A 15,582-nucleotide genomic window follows, 5' to 3' on the forward strand; every position below is an offset into this window, starting at 1 on the left:
CCACAACCTCTTGGTTTTTCAGTAGCTATACTCTCTGTGCACAATCTAACAGAGAGACCACCTTATCAAGAGAAGAGAAGAGAACTTCAATGACCACAGTACTCTATACTCATCAATTAAATGCTTGGTAGGTTCTTGGAAAATGAAAAACACTGCAGTGTCAAACGGAAAACATTCCAGATCCTCTACTGCCGAGCTGCCCGGCAGGACAGCGCTGCCCAGATACGATGAGGCACGCAATGACCGCCTTACCCCCACTCGGGCAAGACGCTCGGACAGGGGTAAGGCAGTCATTGTACACCTCACTTTGTCTGGACAGCACGGTCCTGTCGGGCAGCTCGGCAGTAGAGGATCCAAATTAACATATCCTTGCACTCCTAACTCATTCCCAGGAAGGATCAGAAGTTTACAACCAAGTAAAAACATTTCTGCAGATTCCAGCGTACCAAATAAAATTTGAAACTTCTAAGAATTGTGAAACAAAGGGCCAGTACTTAATCCTCTCACTTTTACCAACACCTTCAGTACAAGCCTCTGTCCTTTTACAAAAACTAGTTGAGCCCGTATTCATTGCAGTCCATAAGCCCACTCAATCAATATCTCACAATAGTGAATGCCAGCACAAAGGCCTTCCAATACTGCTGCATGCTTATAGAAAAAATTGAATCTGTATTTTAGGATCATATGAGTTGAGCTCACCCCCAATGAATTTCTCCTTCTGTTGCAAAAAAAAAAAAAATGTCACCAATTTCATCAATATTTTTGCAATGAATGAAATTACTCTCCCAAAGTTATGGGGCTATTTTGCGAAATTCTTCAGAGAGTGTTGTCTTGTGTCCCTAGGTATTCTCTACCTATTCACCTGTGTTGATTTGAGGTACAAGTATCCTTTTTTTGAAGATCGTTTGAATTTTTGTTGGGAAATTACTCCAATCTGTATATGAAAAATGTATCAATGGCAAAACTTTGACATGGAGTAAACTAAACCAGCCCAAATTATAGTATTAACCGTATCTATATGGAAGATGGGCATGTGACAATTCAATCTGCGTACGTTGGGGAATAATGCATAGTGGTTAGATAGAAACCGAACTGTTGTTAACAAATTCTAATATGGAAGAAGAAAATAATGAGAGAGAGAGAGAGATGTACAAATTGAAACATATCCACGATGCGGATAACACAAGGTAACAAAAGAAAGAACAATTAAACAATGACAACACAAGGATATACATGATCCAGCGAGATGCTTATGTCCACAATGAGATGAGAGCGACTTCATTAGTAATGAAAGTGTTACAAACTCTCTTCCTCGTGCCTCTCTATTTACAAAAAATTCTCTCTAATCCAAATGATCTCCCATCGCTACTAATATAAAGGAAAAATATAAAAATTCCCTCAAGGCCTACGGGATTTTAACCGCCCTTTAGATACAATCCACATCCCACATCATAGGATACAAGACATCAATCCACAACAAGAGAGAGAGAGAGAGAGAGAGTTCCTACGTATGCCGCTAGTGGGAGGAATCTTGCATGCTACACTACTGGGGACGAGAGAGGATTTCTAATGCCACCAATGTGAAAAATCTCGCATGCCACACCAATGGGAGATGGGGAACTCGTTCCTCAATAACGAGCAGAGAAATAGAATCTCAAAGAAGAGAAGAGTGTGAGAGGAAATCCCATGATGGCGTCGTGGTGAGAAAACCTTTTCCCAACAAATAAAAAGAGAAACATATGATTAATGGATAAAGTCAAGAATTGCAAGTGCTTCAACCCCACAATTTACAATCTAATTGGTTAATTTTTTTCCATCGAATTTGTACCTTGTTCTTAATATTAGAATTGAAAGCAAAGGAGAATTGTGTGTTCAGCAAGGGACTACATGGGGAATCTTTTAATTTGACAGGTGGTAATCATCATCGTAAGCACTCTGTGGATTCATTCCCATATATTCTCATTCCTTTAGGAAATTCAGGGGTTTTTTTTTTTTTTTCTTATGTTGTTGGTTCTTTGTTGAAATGGAATAACTCACCCAATTGGATGATGTAGTGTTGAAACATTTTGTCAAATGGATGATATGCATCTCCTAACGAAGTCACCTCCCTTACCTACTACCCCCATAGGAGACTCCAATATCAGAAATTTTCAGTTAAAAGCCTCAGGACCTTCTAGGTTGACCTCTTATTTTTAATTGACTTATCCAGTTAACAAAGTCTAGAAAATTTTCTAGTGATTAACAACTTTTAACGAACCAGATTTTGTTCAAGATTTATGTTTTATTTTCAATTTAGAGACTAGGGTATATAATTACATCGAACCAATAAAATGTAAGTATCCAGAACTGAATGTTTTGGATCATATACAGAGTATTATTCGTTTGTGGTACTCTTTTTTCTATTTCATATCTCATTCATTCTTTTGTTTTTTTTGGGTAGAAATATCTCATTCATTAATCCTGGGTCTACATGAGTGGTTGAGTCTTCATCAAGGGGGTAAAATAGAGCCAAAAAAAATATAATTAAGGGTGTAACCGTTTAAGAAATAAGAACACAATATTATTAGAAAAAAAATAAAAACTAAGGTTGTAAGAAAATACAAATTATTATGTGTATAATATAGTTTCTATTGTTTGCAACATCCCAAATAAAAGTTACAATCTTGAGTCCTTAGTGTGGTAGACCAGAGCTTCTTTTTTGTTTCTTGTGTGGGGTACAAGAGATTTTATTAACGGAGTTGTATATATTCACTTCAGGATCGAGTTTTCCTTCACCCATAGTAAAAGAGATTCTTTTGCCTTTTTCTTTGACCATGGTTATTGCTCATTGGTACCATCCAATGACAAGAGGAAGGATATTTTCAAATTTGTTAGTAGGTGGTAAAAATTTGTTGATGAGATCGATGAAAGTCCTATTATATGATCACATCATCAGTGGATTGAGGATTAAATTCTTCCGACACCATTGGTGAAGGAAAACTTTTATCTTCACACTTAAAAATCATTAAACCATATCATATGCTTTCATTTGGTCTTGAAAATGAAATGGACTCATTACCATTTCTATCACCAATGTTAACACATGAAAACAAATTGATTTTCCATTTTTTGAAAAATCAAAATGATTATTTTTTTAACAATTTGGGAAAATAGTATGGTTTTATATGAGGATATTTTCTTTTTCTCCATTCTCTTTCAAGTAAGGGCATCAAATTCGAGTCCGAACTTCGACTTCAGTACACTAATTGAATATTGAATCGAATCCAACAAAAAACAATAACAAACCGGAAGATAAATTTTTTTAAAAAAAAGTTGTTTCGCCAATTTTTTTTTATAATATGTATCTAAAAAAGGCAAAACCAAACAGGATTAAAACCGATAGCAAATAATAAGAACTCGTAAAAGAAAATTGGAACCCAACCAAACTAGATTGAAACCAAACTTCACCTTAACGATTTGGCTCCAATTTGGACCAATACATATCCAAAACCAATTCAACCCGATCAAAAACAAACTGAACTGACTGATTGACACCCCTAATTTTGAGGCATCACCTGTTGTCCCCTTTTTATTTTACAATGACTAATTAACTCTTAAATCTCCACATGGTTATCATATTTCGTGTTTTTTCTTCCATGTAGAGCATACTACAACTTTGTTAATCACTTATATTTAACTCCAGCGAAAGCATAACAACTTTCAATAGGTTTGTAGGCTTTTGGTCATAGGGAGGAGAAGCTGTCTACAGATTTGCATGCTTATCAAAACCAAGTTGGAATAACCAAATTAATGTTGATAATGGAGTTGGGTTAATTAATTAATGACCTACAACAAGAGTTAGATGCATGAATGGTAGAACTAATGAGAACCCTTAAAACATATAAACAAAGATATGATTCGATCACAAAGAATCTTACACAAAGAGTTGGGCCGGGGGAGATAATTAAACTTCCTAATCATTTACCACGATTTTGATTTGCTGCAACTCTAGTGTGCTTTACAAGTGTTATCGTAGTGGAGTGTTTGCATTATTAATCAAATTTAAATATGGGACCAAATTAAATTAAAGCACACTGAAAAGAGATGGTACAATTAAAGTGAAATTGAAATGGATAATGTGAACATATATATATATATATATGGGTGAAGGAACAACTTCTATATATCTTCCTTTCCAATGAGGTTAAATAATTCAAGATTTGAACAAATAAGTAAATAATAGAAGAACCAATTCTGTGTTGAATCAAATCTAGCTACCTACGAGAGATATAGAATTTCTATGAAGAGAATATATATAAATATAGGCAAGTGAATATATATGAGGAGCTCGTATAGATTAAGCAATAGTGCTCCGATCCCTTTATGGACGCATGCGTCCAGCTCTTTCCTCTTTGTGTGTTATTGTTAGTGTTAACTTTATTAGTGTGCGAATTAGAATAGGATTAACATCCTAATCGATCTCTATTAATGTTCTCAATTGCACAGCGCCGCAGCCGCAGGCATGCAGTAACTAGGTGATGACGTCAAACAAATAGGGCAGATTTAAGTTCACTTAGGTCATGATAATATCACAATAATTGGAATCATATCGCTGCAATAGGAGTGGCTAATGATCATGGATATATATAATCACATGCCCCTAAACTCTAAACTTCAGCATAATCAAATTTTTAATGATTTCAGTTTCTAAAGTAGATACCCATTACGTACCACTAGCACCATCCAGCAATGGACCCAAAAAAAATCTCCGTCCTCCCGGCTGGCCGTCAGAAATAGTCTCACATCGATTATTTGGGACCTTGAATATAGTTTGTCTCCATATACTTGTTGAAACCTTCATCTATTGTAGATTGAAAATTCAACATAGTATCAGAGCACCGTGTCTTTTTCCACGCATATGGTCATTCTGTCTATACATATCTCACGTCTTGAATTGGTGGAAATCAAGTTCATTAATTGATAATCGAGGTGGGACTATTCCCGACATCTTCTTCTGAAACGAGACAGGGAAGGTAGGATCTCATATCCTTTTGAGAGTTATCTACCCATGGCCAAGGATCAAAAAAAGAATTGAATTTTGTAGGCATGGAATGATGATTGATCATGAGTATACCAACTTATAGATGCCAAAAGAACCCTAAAAGGCTTCCGCCCACGGGATAAAAACTGAATAAAGTTTATCACTCCCTTGAGCAAGCTATCTCATTCAAAACTTTAAAGATCCAATCTTGAAAAAAAATCAAGAATCTTTAGATTTCCCATATTATACCTTTCATTCTTTATTTTGTCAAAAAAATAAAAAACTCCATGCATGTCTCCTAAAACCCAATTAGTGTGTACGCTGTTTTGATATTAGTGAGTTTATAGGTCGCTAGTTGGTTTATGAGATCTTCAAGATTTTAGCACAAATACATACGTCAAAGAGAAGATACATCACCAACAAAGTCGTATATAGGTCCCTTATGAGAGGAACCTAAGAACCTGACTGGGCAAGGAACCTAAGACGAGTTAAGTTCTTTTTCCTTCATTTGGTGTACGATGCTCGATCGGTTCCTCAATTCCAAGTCTCGTAACTTGTGTGAATAATAAAAAAGCTTTTGATACTTCAGCCCGATCAAGTTAAAAAGAAAAACGTCAATATGACAAATGGTAGACCTCAAAATTTTCCCCTCTCTCTCCATCAAATCAATAACTCAATCTTATCTCAACTAAATAGGATCGAGTAAATTGATCATTTTTCTCTAGTCATCTTTATTACTAATTCTAAAATATGCATGCATGTTCCTCACCATTTTCTTAATTAACTATTTTAGAGTCTAACCCAGTCATTTTGGTGTACTCAAAAAACCTTCAAACGATTTACTTATGATTTATCATGTATCAAAGTTTCTCCTTAGATTAACTCTAATTTTCTCTCTCTCTCTCTCTCTCTCTCTCTCACACACCCAAAAGGAGGGCAGACATCTTTGAATGGCAAGATAATGGGTATAATATCTGATGACTTGATGGATATTGTGGCAGAAGTGAGGGCACCAACCAAGAGAGAAGCTTCTTAAAGGTAGATTCTTCTTCTTTATTTTATTTAATTATTATCATTATTACCATTATTATTTTAGTTTTTAGGGTCAAATACTCAATAGGAGAGAATAGAGACTGGAGAGAGAGAGTTTTTCTAGTCTCTTTTTTTTTTTTTTTTTTTGGCTCAGGTCTAAGATAACTCACAATATGCAGACCCTGACACGCTTTACCAACATAGCATGTATTTGCCAATTTGCTCCCCCTCCCCACTAGGAGACCAACCAGGGGCATGAAAAAGGTGTTTTATCTGATTCTCTTACTGTCTCTCCTTCCTCTCATACTAATATATATATATATATATATATATTAAAAGGCAACATACGCATAGGCAGATATGAATTTGCTTTTCAGATTTATATAATTGCCTCATAACTAATCACAAAAGATACAAACCCTTGGTGTTTAAGGTTTTTTCTTTCCCCCCTCAACAATCTTTTATTTTTTTTTTTCCGGTAATCCCCTCGACAATCTAAAACAAACAAGAATATCTTTTTTGAAAAACCTTAAAAAAAAAAGAAGAAGAGAACTCTACGGTGATGGGACCATTAGAAGGTTCTCAAAGTTGCTTACACCAGAAGGCCGGGATTTAACTACATTCATAGCTTAATGGAGTTTATTATATTAATACTAAAATAAACTTGGCCGGAGAGAAGGTTTTTAAGATTGGAAAAGAATCTGATGACGGTTTCGATCTAAATATTTGTCACATAGAAACTCAAATGGGTCTCAAAATTTGTGGAATTAGTCGAACCCAGTGTTCTTTGCTTACATATCAATTTTCAATCGAATCTGGATATACCAATTACAAAATAGATATTTGAAAATTCAGAGTATGATCGAAGAGTGCATAGTAATGATTAAAGACTTCAAGTAACCATAGATGTGTAAAGACATATAAAATGAGGACATAAACATGCCAATCATGATATTAAGTATCAGTATCGTAACAGCAGATCAGCCGATACATAATCGATGATACGTTACCAATATGGATCGGTGTTGTCGATATCTATTGAAATTAAAATGATCCAAAAAAATCAAATTTTTATTCAAATTTGAGGGCAAAATGCTCCAATCTAACCTGATACGACTCATATTGTGATTTAAATCCCTAACACACTAATACACTTGACTGTATTTGATTGAATTAGATTCTAAAATTCGAATCGTACAACACCACAATAGAATTGTACTATAAATTTTATTGGGGAAAAAAAAAAAAAAAACCATGTTTAATACATTTGCAAGAACATATATCAAGCATGGAACATGGTTCTTTGTTCATCAACCACATTGATTTACAAGAATTTAGCTTCTTTCACTGAGGATATTTTGGATCCCCCTTAGGTGATGTTGATGTTTCTCTGCCTTGTTGAGTTTGTACCAACCCACCATGTACCTATTAGATCAAAATGCACTAAATTTTATGTATTCAATTAGTGGGATTGCCTCTCATTTTTAGTTCATATGTTTTGGGAGATAAGTCAGCATGAAAAGATTCTTGGAGAATTTTTTTATTTTTTATTTTTTTTTGGATGTATGCATAACACACGCTGCAATATTATTTTTGAAAAAAAGACCAAGTTTTCCTTCACCTACGTCAAGGGAGAATTCCTTGATGGATTGGTGCGAATAATTCATATCTATAGCCATTGATGGTTGTACGGTTTCTTGACTACACGGTTACGAAAAGTTTTCTCCTTAAAAAAAATACAAAAACAAAGAAGAAAAAATTCGTCTAAGCGATCTATTCATAAAAGAATCTCCAAGTAAATGCTTTGTCTTTTTTGTGTGGAAAAGTTAAATAGTAGTTTTGAATGTTAGATGCTTAAAGAATGGTGAAGATTGTTCAAGTATCAAATTTTAAAGTATAATTCAATCAAACTCTCTAGTGTATTGGTATATGTATTACTATATACACATAGGTTATACGGGGAAGTGTTCTCTATGTGGTATGCATGGGCCATGCCGTGCATAGCAGCCAATGACAACCTGCGCCAAAACACATTGGAGGCAGAATTTCCATCATTCATGGGGGTGCTCCAATCATTTTCACCCCGCATGTGTCTAGGCATGGCCCATGTGTCCCACGCAGAGAACGTTTCTCCAAATTATACATATGCTTTTGTTGACCACTACTATGCATTTTTTCGAAGGCCTGGATTTATATTTTACCATTTGGCAAATTCCGATTAAGTGAAACTTCACATATGAGGTTCTTGAGGTCTACCTATCTATAAAATTTGGGCTTCACTTGAACAATCAAGTGGTAAATATTTACGATTTAGCTTAAAAATCTGTTACCCCTTCCCCTCCTTCCCCACCTCCCCCCCTCCCCCCTTCCCAAAAAAAATAAATTATAGTAATACATACATTTTAAAAGACTAAGGAGAGTTATTGAGCAAGCGGCATAGAGAAACACACCAATAATGTGGAGCAAAATGGTTTTGTACATGGTCAACCAGGTCATTTCTTGTAAGGAAGAGAGAGATAGAGGATGCCAAGACCTTCCCCTGCTGTTCAGATCTTTTTCCAACAAAAAATAAAAGTAGCATTTTTAAAAGGCTTTATTAAAAAAATTGGAAATAGAACCCTACTTGATTGTATGTACCGCACGGATCCTGCACCCAGACATAAGGTTGCACGAAATGAGTGCCGCACCCTCAAGTATTTTTGCTTTTTTATAGGGACATGGCTGTCATTTCAAGCAACCCTGTGTCTAGGAATTGGGCCATCTCGCAAGTGACCAAATAACATTTGTTTCTCTGATTGAGCTCCTCTCCTAGGAGCCCAACATCCAAGGAGTGCCCCTAAATGGCAGACAGATGGGCCTCCCATTTAGGGGGCAGGGTGGTTATTTCGCCCACCACCATTTGTCTGGGCGCAGCCTACGCTACAGGCACAGAGAACATTTGGCCAAAAATAAAATAGATAAATACGGATGGAGGAACTATCTGCACTTTGTACTATATAGTTAGCAATTGTTAAAGTGTGGCAACAAGACGGGCCCTTAGAGTTTGGTTCCTCTACACATACCAACGGGTAGACGTACATGCAAGAGCCAACCACTAGTCCTATTTTTTCCATTTACAAGGGGAGGAGGGATTTTTATGAAAACAAAATTAAAATGTGATTGAGTTTCACATGTACGTTCACCTGTTGGTACGTGCAGATGATTTATTCTCGGGCTCTTAGCCTCTTATGACTGCCAGGCTGTGCCATGGTTCTTTTCCGTGGTTCTGCCACGAGTTACTTACAATTTGTATCCATTTTCCATCTTTACCCCCTCGCTGCCCTTAATCGCAACACGATCCAATGGTCAAAGGACTGCCCCATAATATTCATGTGATCCTATTGGGTCCTACACATAAAATGAAAAAAAAAAAAAATGTGTTAGTGGGTTGCACTACCATAATATATAGCCATGCTTCTCCCGAACGCTATCCTTAAATACTACTCCTCCCACTCGTGTGCTTTGTCCTACACTATTCTTTTACTATTATACCCTCTAGGACACACCCCAGCCACACATTGTGTAAAAGGTCATTCTTTTTGGAATCATAAGAAAGGGGTATATGATGGACCTGTCATCAGTCATGAGACTCTCAGGCAGGATACCAAAGCCATGGACAGTGCATGTGACTGACACGTGGCAATCTAGGGATACATGCCCATGTGGGATGTTACTATTCGCCATACACAAACGTCTCCCGGCCTGGATACCGTCCTTTTGTGCTTGAATCAGTGAACTTTGGATCCTAAAACCAAAAACTGGTGCCGCAAATGCATGGTCTGATCACTAATGGCCAATCATCTGAACCATTCCCATTCTCCCCGACAACTTCGTTTCCCACTTAACTGCCACGTGTCCTCTTCACTCCATCATTTACTGCTCGTTACCGTTATACCACGTATGGCGGCGCACTACGTACCCTTTTCCGTTCACCGTTTAACGGTTATTCTTATTTTTCCCACCCTTTTCTCTCTCTCTCGGTCCCTCTCTCTCCTCTTCACTCCCTCTTCCCGCAACCTCCTCCCGTGCACAAGGCACAACACACTGGTCTCTCTTGCTCCCTCGAATTCTATATAAAGGAAACCCCACAACCACCTCTCAATCAAAAAGAAGCACACTCCTCCTCCGTTTGTGAGAGAGAGCTCTTCAAGTTCCAGTTCCGCCATGAAAACTGAGATAGATGGGCTGTGGGTTTTCGCGCTGGCTGCGAAATGCAGAGCGTTTTCGTCTGATAGACTTTTCTCATCTCTCTCCTTCTTGGTTTTAGTTTGGGTAGGGATGGCTTTCCTCTTCTGGGTTTACCCAGGAGGCCCAGCTTGGGGAAGGTATTGGTGGAAAACAGGGACGAAACCGAAGCCTATACCAGGTCCACGGGGTCTACCTGTGTTTGGGAGCATGAACCTTATGGCCAGCCTCGGTCACCGTCGGCTAGCTGCCGCTGCGGAGCGCTGCGGAGGGAAGCGTCTCATGGCTTTCAGCCTGGGCGAGACGCGTGTTATAGTGACGTGTAACCCAGATGTAGCCAAAGAAATCCTGAACAGCTCAGTATTTGCAGATCGCCCAGTGAAAGAATCTGCTTACAGCCTCATGTTCAACCGAGCAATTGGGTTCGCTCCTTACGGTGTTTATTGGCGCACACTTCGCAAAATCGCAGCCACCCATCTCTTCTGCCCCAAACAGATCAGTAGCTCCGCAGGCCAGAGGTTCGAAATCGCTGCTCAGATGGTTTCGATGTTTGGAAGTTGTAAGGGAGAAATCCGTGTCAGAGACACTCTGAAACGGGCTTCCCTGAACAACATCATGTGCTCTGTTTTCGGAAGCAAATACGAACTCGATTCCACAAACAACGAAAGTGACGAGCTGAGAGAGTTGGTTGAAGAAGGGTACGAACTGCTAGGGAAGCTCAACTGGTCCGACCACCTGCCTTGGCTGACCGGGTTCGACCCTCAAAATATCCGGCTCAGATGCTCCAAACTCGTCCCCAAAGTAAACCAGTTCGTGAACCGCATCATCGCAGAGCATAGAGCTCGAGCTCAAGCTCAAACAGGGGACAACAACATGAAAGCCGCCATGGACTTCGTCGACGTTTTGCTCTCTCTTGAAGGATCTGATAAGTTATCAGAAACCGACATGATCGCCGTCCTCTGGGTAAGTAGCATACCTAATTGGTAACCTTCAATTCAATTCTCCTCCGTCAAACAAATTATTCCTTCTGTTCTTCTTTAATTAAGGAACTAACAGTCTAACACTGAACAATAATACTTTTACAGGAAATGGTATTTAGAGGAACAGATACAGTAGCAGTTCTGATAGAGTGGATACTAGCAAGGATGGTACTCCACCCGAAAATCCAATCAAAAGTCCAGGAAGAGCTAGACAGAGTGGTTGGGAAATCACGACGGGTGATGGAAGAGGATATCCAGGCGATGGTGTATCTACCGGCAGTGGTGAAGGAAGTTCTCAGGCTACACCCACCAGGCCCACTCCTCTCATGGGCCCGGTTAGCTATCACAGACACGACAGTCGATGGTCGACACGTGCCATCAGGGACGACAGCCATGGTTAACATGTGGGCCATCAGTCGAGACCCAGAGGTGTGGCAGGACCCACTGGAGTTTAAGCCCGATAGGTTCGCCACCAAGGACGCTGAAGTGGAGTTCTCGGTATTGGGGTCAGACCTGAGGCTAGCCCCTTTTGGTTCGGGTAGACGGGTCTGCCCGGGCAAGGCTTTAGGGTTGACCACGGTTAGCTTTTGGGTGGCGTCTTTGCTGCAGGAGTTCGAGTGGGTGGCATCGGATCAAAACCCGGTTGAGTTATCGGAGGTGCTGAGGCTCTCCTGTGAGATGGCCAATCCTCTAACCGTTCAACTGCGGCGTAGGCTTGTGTAAAAGGCAAAGAAAGGCACATTTGACACAATTGTCTTATTCTTGTGTCTTTATTCAACTTCAAAGATGTAAAATTGTAAATTGTGTGCAGGCGTTGATTCCTTCCATCTCCGATCCAACCACATACGGTCTAGTCTCTCGTTGGTTTTTTTTTTGTTTGTTTTGGGTAGAATATGGAATCCTGTTTGGTTTGATATTTTTATTACCACAGTTGTAAATATGGTGAATTCGTGAAAGTTATACTAATGAAATTATATATGTATATAAACTACATTATTATTCTCTTATCCATGTTTCTTTCTAGTGTCCTTTGTGGTTTATTTTTCCAACGGCAATTACAAGGTTACTTGTTATTAAAATAAAAATAAAAATTTATGAGGTCACTCTTACGCCGTATTTGGTATGCATTTTGAAATAAATTTTGGGTTTAGAATGCATTACATTATGTTAGTTCATGTTCCAAGACATTTTGGAGGTCTGAGTTACATAAACGATACTACAAGAGACCAACAAAGACCAATGATAGAAATGACTAAGATAATTAAAGGATTATTATCCTCTCCAATTCTAAAAGCTTGGCAGTGCTAATTGGAGATGCGGAGTAAAAATAAATATTGACACAAGGACCGTTGACGTAGGTCACTCCCAAACAGAAAATCGCTTCCCTTAATTATATATATGGATGCTAACTGAATAGAGAGCCACTTCCCTTAATTATTATATATATGGATGCTAATTTATCCACTTCTCCTCTTCCTCTGCTATGACCTCTCACCTTAAAAAAAGTGGAGTTCTCGGTACTGGGGGCAATTCTCAAATAGTAGCCTAGTTTTTCTTGATGATAAAATAGAAAATTTCAAAAATAGGTCACATGTCAAATTTAGAAATTAACTTATTTAAACTATGTGGCTAACAAGTGTTTTTTTTTTCTAAATTTTTTAATGAATTTCTTATTCAAACAAATTCCCAAATCCATTTTAACACGTGGATGAACTAGAAAGGACTTAAAATCAACACATAACTAGATTTTCAGCCAAGCGACCCCATCCTAACTAAATATTACAATTATAATACTTATAATTTAACTATATTAGTGATGCAATATAATAATGCCATTCTTGTTTTTTCCCTTCTCCGTCTTTTTAAATTGTGCAGGAGTGATGTTTTTTAAATCTTAAGCCCCAAGAACATTAAGGACAATACACAATTAACAACTCCATAAAAAAAATTAAGGAATTCAAAACTAAGGATTGAGAATAGAGGTCACCCACTACTTAAAAAGGAATTCCTATAGGTTATGAGAATTGAATCAAGATTATAACACAACTCCCTTTGATTCCCATTTGTACTACTTCAGCAAATATAAATCAAGTCTAATACGACAGCTTAAATTTTTGAGGATCCAACTCATATATATATATATATATATATATGCAGAAATCTTGCGTAGTCAAATAAGGCTCTAATAACAAATATTCAACATTAAGTATCGTGTTTAATAATATGGTATTGATTTGTGTAACCATGGTCTATTAATTAGCTTTGTGTACAATAAGTTTTTCAATTAAAAAAAAAAACTTAATTAATAAAATCATTTAAATTTCAAAATTAAAAAAAAACATATCTAATTACACTTGTTCATTTTAAGAAAGAAGTTACAAAGCAAATTAATATAATAAGCCAATAAAACCCAACAAGTTATTGGCTTTTACTAAGTAATACAAATACCAAAAGCTTATATCTAATCTTATAACAAAAACATTTCCTTGAAAAAAAAATTTGCATATGAGCTTTTGATTGAAATGATTTTTATCGAAATTCTCTCCTTTTTTTTATAATAAACACTAGTAAAGTTGCACGTGCAAATGCACGTGTTTGTTTTTTTTTTAAGATAAGATGTTATTAATGGAGGAAGAATTGAATTTAGCTGAAAATTATAACAATTAATTGAGGGGGGTTTATCGATTGTTCAAGGAATAATGGATAATATTGTAATTTTTTTTTTTTTGGGTAAGATAAGATGGGATTATTTTATACATTGAAAAGTGGGGTTTTATACATTGTTCAACGAAAAATGGGATTATTTTACTCTCTCTTTATAATTTTTAATTAATAATAATTATCTCTTATTGACGTTATAAAACGTGAGAAAACTGAGTAGGGAAACCATTGGTCCATTCATTTTTATAAAAGAATAATTAATGTAACATTGAAGGGGATTATTAATGGAGGAAGAATTTAATTTAGCTGAAAATTATAACAATTAACAATTAATAATTAATGAAAAGTATTTTTTTGGACTTATTGATATTATTGAAAGGTATTTTTGGTATGAAAAGATTTGCCATGACTTTTGAGTTTCTACATTTATAATATAGTATGATATGTAATTAAAACATATATATACGATTAAAATCGTTACTCATAAATCATAATAACTAATTAAATATTAACATAAGTTTTGAATGCAGACAGAGAAAATCTATTAAAAAATCTTTAAATTTTTTTTAATTACTTAAAACCAATAATAAAAGTATGGGTAAATTACACGTCACCCCCTGGTTTTTGAAAAAACTCAAATCACCCCCTCTACAGTAATGGTGTTAGTCTGTTGTTAGTTATTAGTGTGAAAGGACTATTTTACCCTTGTACTAAAACATTAGAATTATATTTATAATACTACCCTTCCTTCATCTTCGACATTGGTCAAGAGTATTTTAGGGATTTAAATTTATTTAACTGGCTGACATCATCACTTGACAGCATAAAACTAACGATAAGGACTAATTTGTCATATTGGGGTCTAAATCAAGGGATGATTTGAGTTTTTTAAAAAACCAAGGGGTGATCTGAGTTTCATTTGAAAATCAGGGTGTAATATGTAATTTACCCTAAAAGTATTTGATCTCTAATCTTTATTAAGTTCCATATAAAATGTTAGTAGTACCTCACAAGATGCGTAATTATAAAATGGGAGAATGTTCTCTGTGCCATAGTGCAGGCTATGCCCAGGCACATGGGTCTGTCACTCAAGGGGGCAGGGTGATCGTTACGCCCATCCCATGTACCTAGGCGCAGGCTGCACTGCACTGCAGCACAGAGAACATGCTCCCATTTTCCGAGAAGAGCGCCCCTAATAAAAATCACAAAGAAGAGAGGGCCTAGGCATGGGTTTGCGCATGTCAGTTTCAAAAAATTTTGATCCAAAAGGTAAAACAGTTGAATTGGGCGACGGTCAAGAAGACTTTACATTGGATGTGGACCATGTGGTCCTGTCCTGGTATGGGTCCATTCTAATGCTAGACTTACGTCAACTGTACGGTTTTGCCCATTACAAATACCAAAGATCATCCCACACGCACGCAAAATAAATTAAAAGAATAAAAGGTCCAATTAGCCATATAATTGATGCTTTAAAATGTTTAAATTTCAGAATTCAACACGGGATTAGTTACTATCAATTTCTTTTTTCTCTTATTATATTATTATTATTATTATTATTATTTTATCAGATCCTACTGAAGACCCATAGACCATTAGAGGTGATAGTCTAAGAGGGTGGCCGGGTGACATATCAGCTTCAAGAGGAGAGGGTGACCAAAGGGG

General features: G+C 36.9%; 1 protein-coding gene across 1 annotated transcript; it reads left to right on the plus strand.

The window, feature by feature from the left end:
- Positions 1–10,202: 10,202 nt before the first annotated feature.
- Positions 10,203–12,026, plus strand: LOC122663676 (cytochrome P450 78A6-like). The gene is made up of 2 exons (XM_043859292.1): positions 10,203–11,239; positions 11,362–12,026. Exons 1-2 carry the CDS (start codon positions 10,256–10,258, stop codon positions 11,977–11,979), a joined length of 1,602 nt encoding a protein of 533 aa, XP_043715227.1. The 5' UTR covers positions 10,203–10,255; the 3' UTR covers positions 11,980–12,026.
- The last annotated feature ends 3,556 nt before the right edge of the window (positions 12,027–15,582 follow it).

This window comes from Telopea speciosissima, chromosome 6 (genome assembly GCF_018873765.1).
Source record: "Telopea speciosissima isolate NSW1024214 ecotype Mountain lineage chromosome 6, Tspe_v1, whole genome shotgun sequence".
Classification (NCBI taxonomy): Eukaryota; Viridiplantae; Streptophyta; class Magnoliopsida; order Proteales; family Proteaceae; genus Telopea; species Telopea speciosissima.

Excerpts from the sequence above, each read along its gene's own strand:
- LOC122663676 (XM_043859292.1), top strand. The coding sequence starts at position 10,256 with ATGAAAACTGAGATAGATGGGCTGTGGGTTTTCGCGCTGGCTGCGAAA. Across the intron at positions 11,240-11,361 it reads ACATGATCGCCGTCCTCTGG|GAAATGGTATTTAGAGGAAC; the intron begins GTAAGTAGCATA and ends ATACTTTTACAG.